The sequence below is a fragment of the Prionailurus bengalensis genome, chromosome C1, assembly GCF_016509475.1.
Source record: "Prionailurus bengalensis isolate Pbe53 chromosome C1, Fcat_Pben_1.1_paternal_pri, whole genome shotgun sequence".
Classification (NCBI taxonomy): Eukaryota; Metazoa; Chordata; class Mammalia; order Carnivora; family Felidae; genus Prionailurus; species Prionailurus bengalensis.
The window spans coordinates 112,272,725-112,286,974 of NC_057345.1; the positions used below are offsets into that span (position 1 = coordinate 112,272,725).

The 14,250-nt window shown below is 57.3% G+C and overlaps 1 protein-coding gene across 34 annotated transcripts in view; it reads left to right on the forward strand.

Annotated features, from left to right (window-relative positions):
* The window catches only part of BIN1 (bridging integrator 1), a 55,473-nt gene extending 48,279 nt beyond the window's left edge, over positions 1-7,194 (forward strand). For 10 of the 34 annotated variants that reach the window (XM_043576495.1, XM_043576503.1, XM_043576505.1 and 7 more), the window contains 4 exons: positions 4,047-4,136; positions 4,390-4,500; positions 4,803-4,904; positions 6,459-7,194. In XM_043576495.1, the coding sequence (XP_043432430.1) occupies positions 4,047-4,136; positions 4,390-4,500; positions 4,803-4,904; positions 6,459-6,566 (411 nt within the window). In that variant the 3' untranslated portion in view covers positions 6,567-7,194. Of the gene's footprint in view, positions 1-1,417; positions 1,526-2,030; positions 2,055-3,017; positions 3,126-4,046; positions 4,137-4,389; positions 4,501-4,802; positions 4,905-6,458 lie in introns of all 34 variants that reach the window. The other 24 variants (XM_043576481.1, XM_043576479.1, XM_043576489.1 and 21 more) reach the window with 4 other exon arrangements.
* Positions 7,195-14,250: the final 7,056 nt, after the last annotated feature.

A 14,250-nucleotide genomic window follows, 5' to 3' on the forward strand; every position in this document is an offset into this window, starting at 1 on the left:
AGGCCTGCCCAGCAGCCACACCGCCCTCATTGAGCGTGTTGGCCTCTCTGTGCTTACCGCATGCCTCCTTGCTACCCCCTCTGCCCACTCCAGGGAGCCAGGTCTCTGCCTGGAGGTGGGAAGCCTACACCATGGGTGCTGTTGCTGGGGGCTGGGGCAGGCTGTCTGTGATGCTGTGCTCACAGGGCTGCTGGACAGGGCTGAGGTGAATAGCCTGCATCCCTGCACCGGAGGACAGTTGTGGTCCTGCATGGTGGGTAGCTGGCTCGCTGGGAGACAGGGAGGGAGGATGTGGTCTGCCCTTTGGTGCCTCTGTCCCCTTGGAGCACAAGAGGGCAGCTGTCTGGGCTTGAGTGACCTCTGAGAAGGAGCTGGTGGCAGGGCTACTTGGGGGAGAGAAACACTGCTACCAGCTGGCAGGGGTGGTGGGGCACCTACAGGCCATGCACCCACGGTGTCTTGAGCACTCACTCACTTAGAGAGGGCAGGGTCATGGGGACAGAGCAGTGGCCCCAACCCCAGCCTCATTAGACAGGGATCAACCTAGGGAAAGTCACTAGCTGGGGGTGGGCTTGGGGCAGGGGCTTGGGACTTGGGGCCCCGTGTCCAGGAAGTGAGACCACTCAGCCCGGGCTCTCCGAGGTCTGTGCCTTGTCCCCTGAGCTGTGGGACAGCTGGCACCTAGTGTTCTCAGAACTGAGAGTCTCAGGTCTCTGCTGACAGGCCGCAGCTCCGCTGTGAAGTCCCGTCTGGGGAACCCGTTTCCCCAGGACCCAGGTCTTGGGTCCTTCTAGACGCAAGGCTTTAGGTGGACGTGGGCAGTCTCCTGGGGCCATGCCTGTTACCAGCACATACCTGGGCTGCACTCAGGTCTGCTGAATGGGAGTCTCTGGGGGTGAGACCTGCGGTTTGAGTACAGATGCCCCCAGTGTTGGGGAACCCACACCTAAGATTTGGCTCCCAGGCGGTGTGTGTTGGCTCAGCCCTGTCCTCACTCTGTGGAGCTGGCGGGTGGGTGGGTGTCACCACAGGTGAGCTGTGTGGGGCAGCGAGGGGGGCCTGTCCTAGGGAGGGCGGTGGACTGTGCTGCTTCTGGGGGGGCCAGGGTGAGGCTGGGAGAGCCTGTGGGTGCGGGGAGCAGAGAGGAGCATGCACCGGGAGCCCACCGTGGTCTGCAGGACAAGACAGACCTCTGGCTGGGCTGGGCTGGTGGGTGGCTACCCCAGTGGGCCTGCTGCTGATGTCTGAGGGGGGTGGCGGGTACGGTCCTGTGTGCGTGGAGCTCGTGCCAGAGTCGTGGTGGGGGCAGTGCTCCCACGTGTGAGGCGGACGTGAGCGTGTGTGCCTGCCGTGAGCTCCCCGTGGAGTGCTCCCAGCCTGTCACTAACTGCCTTCCTCCTCTGCCACTGCTGCCAAGTTTGAGGCCCCGGGGCCTTTCTCGGAGCAGGCCAGTCTGCTGGACCTGGACTTTGACCCCCTCCCGCCTGTGGCGAGCCCTGTGAAGGCGCCCACACCCTCTGGTCAGGTTGGTCTGAGCCCGCCGCCACCACCACCACCTGCGAACCTGCGGGTCTCTGGGGCGCTGGGCCGTGGGCTCATGTCTGGCCATGGGTGCCCATCGAAGCCACCAGGCCTTTAGGGTCCTGGGGTCAACAAACTTTCCTCCCACTCACTGCCCTTCCCCTGGTGCCCTGGCCCCCTATCGCCCCCTGGCCCTGCGCAAGAGGAGGGGAAGAGCAGACACGTGTCAGGGAGAGGGCCCTCGGGAGGAAGGTCAGCTGAACACTCACTTGGTAACTTGCGGCCTCGGTCAGCCTCCTGCCCCTCTCCTGGCAGCGGCTCTGTGTCTGGGCACTCCCTGGCAGGTGTCCAGGACTTGGCCCCCTGGAGACCCTGGAGCCTGGCTCCGTGCTGCCCTGAGCCTGTTGGGCTCCAGGGCCTTGGGGTGGGGGTCCCTGGGGACTGCTCGTCTGCCCCCTGTCACTAACCTTTGCACTAACTCTGTCCTTCTCCCCTTCTGCTGCGCCTAGTCAATTCCATGGGACCTCTGGGAGGTAAGCTGTGTTTGCTCTGTGCCCACCCCGAGGGGGAGCTGCTCCTCCCTGGCCCACCTTGCCTGGTCCTGCACCTGGCCTGCTCACAGGTGCACACACACGCACGCCCGGGCTGGTGCTCATGTGCGCAAGAGCTAGCCGTCACTGCCTGTCTCCAGGTGTCCCACTGCTTCCCCTCTGCCAGGCCCTGCGGGGAAGGGGCTCTTCGGTTTAGCCAGAGAAGGTCCTCTGTGGTTTGGCTCAGTCGTGGGGTCTGTGAGTGGCCCCGTAGGATGGATGTGGTGTCCTCCTGCTGGGCTGCGGCCTGCGAGGCAGGGCAGCCTTGGGGTGGAGGGTCTTCGTCCTTGAGAAGGTTTGTGTTTGTGGGGATCCTACAGGGCAGTGGCGTCGGGGAGACGTTGGGATAGAGGACAGGAGGAGGGTGGCTCGAGGGACAGGAGAAGCAGGGTGAGGCCAGGTGCTCTTATGTGAGCAGGCCTGCTGGGCAGGTGTCCTCATCACCTGGGGGCTCAGGCACGAGGCTCAGGGAGGGCATGGGGCCGCACTACCACTATGCAGCTTCTGAAGGAGCAGGAGCCGCTGTGTGCGAGTGCTGGAAGCACTTCTCCCAGGAGCTTGAAGGCTCCGAATAGCCTTGCTGTGGAGGAGGCCAGAGGAAAGCCTGGCACGGGCAGCCGTTTTAGCGAGGGGTCTTTGGTGGGTGCTGAGCTGCGTGTGGCTCGTTTGCGCCTGCTCGTCCCTTTGTCAGGAGTAGGAGCAAGGAGGTGGGAGTGGTTTTCCCTTCAGAGGGTCCACGTGTGTCCCTTGATGGGCCAGGCTGCCCGCCACAGGCACCCAGTCTCCCCTCTGCCAACGCTGGGCCGCTCATGACTCTCTTCTCTTGTCTTGTGCCCTTGCCCAACACCCCCTCCTCCCTGGTCTCCCACCCCTCCCGCCCTGCTCTCCCTGGTGGCCCATCACTAGCCCACAGAGAGTCCAGCTGGCAGCCTGCCTTCCGGGGAGCCCAGTGCTGCCGAGGGCACCTTTGCTGTGGCCTGGCCCAGCCAGACGGCCGAGCCGGGGCCTGCCCAAGTAAGTGCCCATCTGCCAGCTCCCAGTTGTCCCCAGTCCCTGGGGGTGTAGCAGTGAGGAAGAGCCTGGAGGAGGAGGCACAGGATGGACAAGGCCACTGTGGGCCTGAGGGTGAGGTCCGGGCGGTGAACCAGGAGGCCCCTAGGATGGGGCTTACCACTCCTGCTCGCTGTGATTTAGGCCAGATTGGCCCCTCTCCCCCTTGCCAGCCCCACCCCAGCCTCCCAGCTTAGGCCTCCTGCAGTGGGAGGGAGGAGCGTTCAGAGCATCTCTCTGTTTGTGGCAGGTACTTTCCAGAATTTTCTCATTTAACTTTCACCCTAACCTAGACATTTCCTCCTTTTACAGATGAGGAAGTGGGGGCTAGAAAGCTTGAGTGATTGATTGTGCCCAGAGCTCGGAAGTGGCCGAGTGTGAGTGTTGGCCCAGGTCAGCCTGACTGAGGCTGGACAGTGTCCACTCTGCCTTGGCCAGGCCCCTCCCCCCATGGTGCCCAACACTGTGCTGCCCCCTCCTTGGGGAGCAGGTGTCCAGGGCTGGGCAAAGGCTGCTCCAGCCTGCCCTGAGTTGTTTGGCCAGGGACAGGCACTTGTTGCTGTCCCCGATCGTGGGGGTCTCATGGCTCAGCCAGCAGGCCAGGCAGGTGGGAAGAAGCTGAGGCCTGGCCAGGCCTTGGCCTTAGAGGACAGGGCCTGTGAGGGAAGGTCGGGGCGGCATCCAGGGGCCCGTGTGGCACGTCACTTGGCATCTCTGTGCTGCCAGCACCTTCTCCAGCAGCTTCCCATGACAGGCACCCAGCCTCTCCTCCAGGAGCTCCCTGTACTGCCCATCTCTAGACACTGCTGCTGTCCATGGCCCTTTCCTTGTCCTGGTCACAGCATCCGTCCCGTGTCTGACCCCATGCCGGCATTTGTGTTGCAGCCAGCAGAGGCCTCCGAGGTGGCGGGTGGGACCCGACCTGCGGCTGGAGCCCAGGAGCCCGGGGAGACAGCAGCAAGTGAAGCAGCCTCCGTAAGACGACAGGGACCAAGACCCTGTCTTTTCTTTCCTGCTGTCTGCCCGCCCTCCCGCTTGTGGCTCCCTAGCCCTGTGTGTTTCCTGTGCTCCTTGCTCTGTGCTGGTCCAGGTCATAGTTCCCGTCGAGGAACCCGGAGGCAGACCAATCTGGCATCAGTCACAGAGACCCTCCCCTTCCCTTGCCCCTGTGGCCCCTGCCTTCTGGGACCCACTCCCCTACCACGCTGACTGTGCTTCCTCCCCTCAGAGCTCTCTCCCTGCTGTGGTGGTAGAGACCTTCTCAGCGACCGTGAATGGCACCGTGGAGGGCAGCGGTGGGGCAGGACGCTTGGATCTGCCCCCGGGGTTCATGTTCAAGGTACGCCCGGGCCAGCTTGACCCCACAGCCTCTGCTGCCATCTGAGCCGACGGTGCCCTGGCGGTGTGGTCACCCCCTTTTACAGATGAAGACCCTGAGCTGGGAGGCTATGTGGGTTTGCCCAGAGTTCCCCTGCCCCCACTCCCCCTGCTACCCAGTGGGCGGGGTGGCGTCTTGAGCTTTCAGGATCTCCTGTCAGCACACTGAAGCCCCCACAAGGCCTGGTGCACTGTGCTAGGTTGCAGGGGGGGACCAAAGGTGTCTGCGGGAAGGGGTGTTGAGCTGTTCCCCAACCTCTGCAGGTACAGGCCCAGCACGACTACGTGGCCACCGACACGGATGAGCTGCAGCTCAAGGCTGGTGATGTGGTACTGGTGATCCCCTTCCAGAACCCTGAGGAGCAGGTGAGGGCCCTGGCTGGCTGAAGCGGGAGTGGCCAGCAGGGGGCAGCAGAGACCTGCCAGCTACAGACCTGCAGGCACAGCGCCGGCTGCTCTTCCCTCCTCCTGCTAGCTCCTTCTCTCTGTCTCTGTGCCCTTCTCCCCTGACTCGTTTTCCCCTCCCTTCACCTCCCCCACTCTCTCTCCCTTCCCTTTGGCCCCTTTCCTGGGCCATCACATCCCCTACCCCGGTCTTCTCTCTCTGTTTCCTCGGTCAGCTCTCCTTCTAATTGGGCTCTGCCTTTCTCTCAGTTTTTTGCATCCAAGTGGCTTTCTTTCTCCCCTCCTCCCTCCCCTGCCCCTGTCCTCCACGGCCTCCTCTCTCCTGGGACAGGATCCCTGGCCACCCCTCTGTGAGCCCTCCTGCTCGGCAGTGAGCTGGCGAGGTGCCCACTCTGCAGCGTCACATTGGGCCGCCTCCTCCAGGCTGGCCTTGCCCTCTGCCCACAGGCACAGTGTGTGGGTTCCAGCAGGCCCCCCTGAACACCCTCAACTGTGTCCCCAGCTGTTTCCCAGGCCAGATACCTCCCAGATCCTCCCTCTGCTGTGGCTTCTCCTGGTTAGTTAATGTCACAGTGAGCTCCAGCCGAGACTGGGGCTGGTGCAGAGCGGGGACTGCCCTGTACATTCTGACAGGCTGCTCGGGTTCGGGCCAGGAGGTTTGAGTGCCGAGGGTTTCCTGGACCCAGTGCTAAATCTAACAGCTTCCTTCAACCCTTGGGTCTCCACTGGTCTTCTGGGGGCCAGCCCTGGGCTAGGCGGGATTTTAAGTGGAGTCCTGGCCCCCAGCCCACAGTGGGGGTCATGTGGGTGGGTGGATGAGGCTCAAAAAGGACATACATAGGCTCTGTGACAGGCAGGTAATGACGTAACAAAGGCCTAGGGAGGTCCCAGGCAGAGCAAGGTCAGTGATGGCATCTGCCACGGCCAGAGGTGTATGGCCCCTGTGGACCTAGGGATCGGGGTCTGGGGCTGGGAACACTGCCAGGACTTGGGTAGATGGTCCCTGTGAGGGGTCAGTATGAAAGCAAAGGCCAGGTTTGAGTCTGAGGGCTTGATGGGGTGGCCTTGGGTCACTTGAGGTGCGTTTAACTGGTCAGTGCTCACCAGAAACTTCTGGTATTGTTTGTAGAAGTCTGGAAGGACAGCCAATGTGCTCTGTGAGCACCAGACAGTGAGAAACTCCTTGGCCTGGGATTGAGGGATTTTAGACACATTCAGACCAGCACAGCAGTTAGGTTGCCTTTGTAGAGAGAGGAGAACTCACCCCAATGACAGTTAAATCCACATGCTGAAGGGCGGATGTCTCCTGGCTTGGGCAGGTTTGGGTCTGGGATGGCAAGGAATGCTGCCTGGAGGAGGCATTCTTTCAGGTTGGGTGTGACAGGCTAGAGGAAACGATCAGGCAGAGGAGGGGACATCCTCCCAGCAGATCCTAAGTGAGCCCCATGTCCTGTAGGGTTTGAGTGCCCTCCGTCCCCATCCCTGTGTGACCTGGGTGCCCTGTTTTGCTCTCAGGATGAAGGCTGGCTCATGGGCGTGAAGGAGAGTGACTGGAACCAGCACCTAGAGCTGGAGAAATGTCGGGGCGTCTTCCCCGAGAACTTCACCGAGCGGGTTCAGTGAGGGCAGCAGCTGCTGCAGCTGTCTGGGCGTGTGGAGAACACCTTTTCCCAAAAAATGTGTGTGTCTTTCTTTCTTTCTTTCTTTCTTTCTTTCTTTCTTTCTTTCTTTCTTTCCCTTTCTTTCTTTCTTTCTTTCTTTCTTTCTTTCTTTCTTTCTTTCTTCTCTCTCTTTTTTTTTTCCTGATTTTGTTTTTGAACTTTTGAAAAGCGAAGGGAAATCGAGAGAGAGACCTAAGCCAAGAGGTGTTCTCCCAGGGATTAGGTTGTGTTCCAAAGAGTCTGGTTTCGGCGAGTCCAGTGGCATCACCAGTGTTCTTGAAGCTGCCGTGTCCCCTAGTTGAGTTCCTGGCCGCCCCCACCTCCCACCGCGCCCGCATGTGTGCCTGGCCACAGGGCCAGGGCCTGGGGGCCGCTGAGCCGCCTCGCTTGCCTGAAGCTTCAGGCCAAGCAGTCTGGGCAAGTGTCCTCTTTCTCCTGGCAGCTGCTGTGGGTGGGGTCGGGTCTCTCCAGAGACCTGGGGGCCCAGACATCAGGCTGGCCTGGCCCTGCCCCGCAGACCGTCTGTGTGCTGTTTGAAAATAAACCTTAGTGTTCAAAACGAAATGAAACAAACTGAACAAAAACCCTCAGAAAATGTGTGTTCGTTGTATTTGTTCTCCCTCTGTTTCTGTCTGCAGTGCAATGGAACCGTGATTATCGGTGGCTTTTTCTACTGGGACAGTCCACCCCCCTTAACCTGCTGCCAGGGCAGGTGCTGCTGGGCCGGAGGCTGCATTCTGGCTGTGGGCCCAGCAGCTACGGTGTGCCTGACAACACTTCCTTTAGAGCTCTTCTGGGTCTGGACCCTGCGGAGCGCTTCAGCCCCTGCCCCCTAGCGTTTTTAGTGGTGGTTGGTTGGGATACAGGAGATCGGGGGCTTGAAGACTCAGTTGCCTGCCGCCTTATTTATTAATTTAATACATGTGAGAACTCGGAGGTCAGGTGCCAGAGACTCCATTTCCCAGATGAGGAAACTGAGGCCCAGGGAGGTTCAGTTGCTTGCTGATCAGCAGTGGGACTAGGTTCTGACCCCGAACATTTGGCCCCGGGTGCGTGGGAAGGTCTGAGCCTGGTGGCGTTAAAGACAAGTCAGCCCACCCAACTGCTTCTTCGTGCCACCTGCCTCCCTTTCCAACAGGAAGGTCCCCATTGCATGCAGCCCTGTTCTTCAGCTCCTCGGTAGACTTGGGCTGCCCTGAGAAGCCTGTGACACATGCCTGTGGTGGCCTGGGTCCCTCCCAGCAGCCACCGGAGCTGTGCTCATGGGCCTAGGGACCAGCTGCAAGGAACTTGTCTCTGCAGAAATCTGTATGGTGGTAAAAAGCCAGTGAAGGAGACGAACGTCAGAGTCTTAGATTTATTTTTGGGTAACACCCTTGAGCTCTGCTTCAGGTGGTGGCATCGTCGCTGCTGTGGCCCTGCCCCGTCTGTGGTTCGCAGTGTGGGCCCTGCCAACCATAGTTTCTATGAGCACAGGGAGGCTCATTTCCTGTCAGTTACCCCCGCTTCAAAAGCTTTAGCTTTTCATTTGTTCATCCCTTCCACATTGACAGCAATTGCTGGTGGAACCAGGCCTGAAGCCCAGACTTGGTCAGCTCCACTGTGCTTGAGAACCTGGGGTATGTGCCCTGGGGCCTGGGGGTGTGCCACGAGAGTCTTCATTTTTATTTCATGATGAAACACTGAAACATTATGCAGGAGAAAGCGTTTGTCTTAGGTTTATCACAACATGAGATTCATGGATGTCTCAAATGGTGGCTTTAAGCAACACCCCCTGACCCTCAAGGGGGTCCTGCCCCCTGCACCTGGGCTAAATTTGTCAGGAAAAGCCCTCCTCTGTATCACAGGGGTGGGGTCTGCAGGGAGCTCCCTGCGGGCAGTGGGAGGAAGCTGAACCTGCAGAGAGAGCTCCCAGAGTCCGGGAGCCTGGGTGCAGTGCCCCTGTCCAAGTGGGTGGGCAGTTGGCCTGAAGACTGAGCGGGGCTAAGTGGGAGCTGGGACACTACCAGGTTTATGTCCACCTGAGAGAAATTGGAAATTCAGAGCCGAGCAGCGCACACTTTGTCGGTGCTAATGGTCCCTCCCTTTCTATGCCCAAGGCCACAGACTGTGCACACACAGTCACCAGGCTGTCTCGGAAGGCCCCGGCCCATCTCAGGGAAACCCTCCTGGATTCCCCTCCCTTCTGCCAGCTCCCAAGCCCTTCCCAGTGACTCAGACACTGGCCAGCTCTGGCTGGTCTCTTGCTTTTCATTCTTGGTTGGGTTTGGTAACCACACTGGCATTGCTTTTCTTGGTCCACTCGCCCTGACACCCTTGGTTCTGCCTCTGGGAATTTAAGTATTCGCTCCCCTAGTGTCACTCAGTCCCAAACACCAGGTCTGAACTGGGACACTGTGACAGAACATTGGGTTCATTTGCTCAGAAAGCCTCGGCCGGGCGTTCTTAGCATCCAAAGTAGGTGGGTACCTAGGCTACAGCTCAGCCGTCCACGAAGCTTTGGGGTCCCCTGTTCCCTGGGTGCTGGCTTATCTTTGGACAGGTTCCCCAACAGTTCCAGGTGTGATGTCTGTGCACTGCAGTGTGCAGAAGAGACTTCCATAGAGAGGCACGAGTCTTCCTTCCCAGGAGCCCCTCAGCCAATCTCCTTTGTCTCATTGGCCTGGGTCCCCAGTGCTGAGCCAGTTTCTGTGGCTGGGGGCAGGCCTCTAATTGGCCTCAAAATTACAGGTGGGAGGTGGGACTGGGCTGAGTGGAGGAGGGTGGACACCTGAACGCAAATTTGGGGCGTGGCTTCCAAGGAGAAGGGGGATGAGTTGTAAGAGCCCAAACCAGTGAATGTGCACTGCATGGTGTCTTCCAGAAAAGACCACGAGATCAGGGAATGTGACTAGATAGAGGCTACATGTGTGTGTTTGTGAGTGTGAGTGTGTGTGTGTGTGTGTGTGTGAGACTTGGGAGACCCTTACTTTACTCACTCCATGCAGCCTAACTAGGGCTGACCTCAAAAGGGTCAGGTGTGACCAAGGAACATAACCCATGTGGGGATGTTCTTCCATGTTCCAGGAGGAAGTCATCTCACCCCCAGCCCAGAACTTGTCTTGCCATGGGAGATGGTGTAGACAGTGTGCAACATTCTTCAGCATATGTGGTTGTATCTATACGGGAGAGAGGTGTACAGATCCAGTCTCCTGAACATTCATTCACTTGCTCATTCATTCATTCATTCATTCACTCAGCCAGTTCCCACACAGTCACTGAGATTACAGAGAAGATTCAAGTGTTATTCCCACCCTGATGCCCTCACAGTTCACAGCAGTTGGGGAGTGGGGGCGGGGTAGGGGGGGGAAGCAGGCAAGGACAGGTAGGACCACAGCAGGGGCTGTCATGGTTGTGAGTTCAAGGCTCTGGAGACAAAAAGGAGCTAGTGCCCTGGAGGCACATGGGAGGAGGAGTCTCCCCTGAGCCTGTCAAGGTGATGGGTGTCCCCAGGAGCTGAGGTGAGCGAGGCTCTTCTCAGGCAGGGAGAAGCAAGTAGAAGAGGAGGCAAGTCTGGGCAAGAGGAGGGGGGTGGTTGCAGAGGCGTGTGGGGGTCCAGGCTCTCACTGGAGGGCCAGGAGCTCAGGAGAGAGGTCAAGACTGAGGGGCATTGAGGTGGAGACTGGGGCCAGGGAAGAGATGAGAGCACTAGGGTGTAGGCAGGGGTAGGGGGAGTATGTGTGTAGAGGAGGCAGGTAGAGGGCCCCGGCAGGGGTGGGGCTGGGGTGGGGGGCTGATCACCAATGTCAGGAGGGAGGAAGAGGTTTCCAGGCGGGACTGCTGAGGAGCTGAGAAATGCTCTCCTGTAAGAAAAGCTCCTGGGGTGCCTGGGTGACTCAGTCGGTTGGGCTTCTGACTTCAGCTCAGGTCATGATCTCACAGTTCGTGGGTTTGAGCCCCTCTTTGGGCTCTGTGCTGACAGCTCAGAGCCTGGAGGCTGCTTCGGATTCTGTGTCTCCCTCTCTCTCTGCCCCTCCCTTGCTTGCGCTCTGTCTCTCTATGTCTCAAAAATAAATAAAAACATTTAAAAAATTTTTAAAGAGAAGCTCCTTTTTCAGCAGCCACTTACGGTCTGTGAGGCTGGGCAGGGGAAGGCAGTCAAGACAACCTGCCTGGCTGGGGCTCCCAGGAGGGGTTGCTGTGGGCCTGGTGGACACGGCAAACTACCACCAGTGGCATCCCAGGCCCCGCTCTGGCTGCGGAAGAGCAAATCGCTGAGGAAAAGTGTTTCTCAGCGTAATTAAAAAGGATAATTAACAAGCAAGGAATGCCTTCCTGACAGCCCCTGATTACAGATGAGGACCCTGGCTGAGGCGGGAGATGGGGAGACGATCCTCTCTCCCACTCAGCCAAGGTTAACGCACAGTGGCAAAGAGGGACATTGAGTCTTGCTAAAGGAAAGGCTTTGTTGGAGTCCCAGGGCAGCCCATCCCTAGCCCCGCAGCCTGTCAACCCCCAGTGTTCATCTCACGTCTCCGAGCTAGCTTGCTCTGTGTGAACTGCAGGTGGCCACCAGGAAGGAGGCACAGCTCCCTTCCCAGGGAGATGAGAAGCTGAGGGTAGGCCAGGGCTCATACACAGAACCACCCAGAACTTAGGAAAAAGGGATTCTTTCCTCTGGAAGCCTCGTGCAACACTGCCATTCTTACTTTGGCAGTTCTGGAGGGTGGGTAGCTTCTGTAGGGTGGAATCACGAATGGCCTGGAACTTCTGTATGGTTATCCTCATTAGGAGCCGGCGACTCCAAATCTATGGCTTCAGATGAGTGTGCTCACTCAAGCTTTGGGTGGGTGCATCTATTGCCCATGTTCTCTGGATGTGCATGGGCACCTGTGTATGTGCCTCTAAGCCGGGCTTGTCAAATCTGGGGTATCCCCTAGACATCTCCTGTGTCCCACATCCCCCAGGGGAAGACACTGCTGGGTACTCAGCCAATACTCAACTGTTTCTCTTCTCTAACCAAACAGATTTGTTTTCAGGTTACTGAAGAACTCCACTAAGGTCACTGGGCCTTCCTTGCAGCTATGTGGGGGCCTTATGATACAGTCCTGGCCAATAAGATAAAGGAGGACATCCCTTCCCAAATAAAAAGCCAAAGCTTCCTCAAGACAAAGGTCCTTGCTTCCTTCCCTGCCTAGAATGAAGGCTGGAGGTACAGCAGCCATCTTGTGACCCAGAGGCCACACGCCTGAGGACAAAGACCCACTCAGTGAGGATTTCCAGGTGGAGGGATGGCATCCCAGGGCTGTGCTCATTCCAACCCGCCTTCCATCTTCTGACTTTGAGTGTGAAACAAACAAGCCCCTCACATTTGTGGGGGTTTTTGTTACTTGAAGTGTTCCTGACAGTGCCATGCTCCTGTGTCTGTCACCGGGTCCTCTGACTGGTCTCTTAAAGAGTTTTGAAACCAGTTTCTCTCTGTCCATCTCCCTTTCCTCCTGGTTGAGGCTTGTCACCTCCTCCTGCACTAATGTGACACTGTTCTGGTGGTCTCACTGCCACCTCAGCCTCTCCCTCTGGCCCATCCCAGGAGCACACCATGGCTGCCGGGACAATTTTTCAGAGACTCATTCCTGACCACATGGCTCTGTGTTTTCCCACACAAGTCCAGGTCCCTCACCAAGACCCTTCAGGATCTGGCCCCTGACCATCTCTCGACTCTGTCTTCCTCTATTCCCTGCCTTGACATGGCTGAACCACATGGCCTCTTCCCACCGTCCCACTTTTGGCTGCCATGCTGTGGCCCAGTGCCCTCAGAGACAGGCCTTCTCCTCTCCTTCTGAAACCCACTCCCCTTTAGACCTGGGTGTCCAGCCCCGGGGTCAGCCATTTCCTCCGGAGTCACCCTCATGAGTCTGTCTGTCTGTCCCGGCATTTGTCATGCTGCATGTAGTGGGCTGAGCTTAGCTGCTACTCCCTCCCCCTACCTGCAGGAGCCCTCTGTGGCCCTTGGCTCCAGGTGCTCAGAGTGTGGTGCTCCACCATGCTCTCTGCTCAGACCCTGCCCCATGGCCACCAGAGTATTGCAGAAGCCACAGGGCATCATCTACTAAAAACGAGAAGAGGTGAGTGCCAATCCCATCACCGCAATCCAGTGACCTATTTCATTTTTGCCTGTTTTGGAGTGTAGTTTTTATTTAAAAAATTTTTAATCGTTAGTTTTTTTTTAAAGTTTATTTATTTATTTATTTAGAGAGAGAACAAGCAAAGAAGGGGCCCAGAGAGAGGGGGACAGAGGATCTGAAGCAGACTCTGTGCTGATAGCCTGACGTGGGACTCAAACTCACGAACCATGGAACCATGAGATCATGACTTGGGCTGAAGTCTGACGTTTAACTGCCTGAGCCACCCAGGTGCCCTGGAGTGGGGTTTTTAAATACTCGAGGGCAGACTGGTGCTTCTCCTGGCTGCCTTTCACCTGGTTCATTTGACCCAATGATAGTCTTAGCCCTCTGTGGGCTCTGAGTCTGCCACAGCTGACTTCTGGCTCAGCCTGTGTCCTAATGTGGGTGAAGCCCGGCACCCAGGATGGACAAGAAAACCAGTCCTGGCTCTGCTCAGAGCCCTCTGCGGGACCTGCAGCAGTCTGGTTAGAGGCCTTGAACCCAGCTTCTCCGTATGTAAGGAGGTTGATGACAAGATCAGGTGTAACAAAATCGCTGAACTCCACAGAGTCACCCCCTGCAGAGCCCTGAGGCACACCACTACAGACTCACACTTGCTCAGATTCTCTTTTGAAATGTTGGTTTCCCCAGTTTGACACCCGCCCTCCTGCCCCACTGTCCTGTGAGCCGTGAATCTTTCTCTTTTTTGCTCAAAAAATTTTCCGAGAGACCACAGGCAAGATGAGTGTCGGTAATTTCTTGAGCCATCAATTCATGCAAATGAACATGATCTTCCAAAATAGTATGCTGTGTGTATGTGTCCTTTTTTGAACAAAAGACTGCAGTTGTTCAGCACATTCTAGAATTTCCTCTCTGGGAAGCGTCTTCAGGCTAGCGGCAACGCTGTTTGGATGCATTCCATGCTGACAGATTATCACCTTCTGCCGGGGAATTCGTTTTTTTTTGTGTCATAGGAAGAAAACAATTTCTATTAGAAAAGTTGCCTAGAGTTTGAAGTTGAAATGGATTGGGCTAGCAAGAAACAAAAAAATTCCTCTAACAGAGTCAAAAGGTCATTTGTTGGGCGGGGGGGTGGGGGGGAAGCTTAAGATCGTATTTAGTTCTGAAACATGATTCCTCTACACTCTCCCACATGGCCTGAGTAGCAGAAGCCAAAAGGTGAGTTGTTCTTCATGATAAAGTGATTTTACTTGTGCCCGTGGGGGATGAGGGAGGTGAGGACCCCACAAGGGGAAGGGTGGAGGGAAAGGAAGAGTCTGGAAGAAGACAGGAGCCTGAGGAAGTGGCAGTGAGCCAGGCCTGAGGAAGGACCAAGGGCAAGAAATATCTTTGGTGGCAAACACCTGGTGTTCGTGAGACAGTGGAGACTAACATTCAATTTAACTTGCTTCTAATTCTGTGCTGGGTTGAAAACCCCACCTTTTGATCCTACACCTTTAGTGTGTCAATGTTGCTTTGAGGAAACCAAGGAGCAGGACCCAG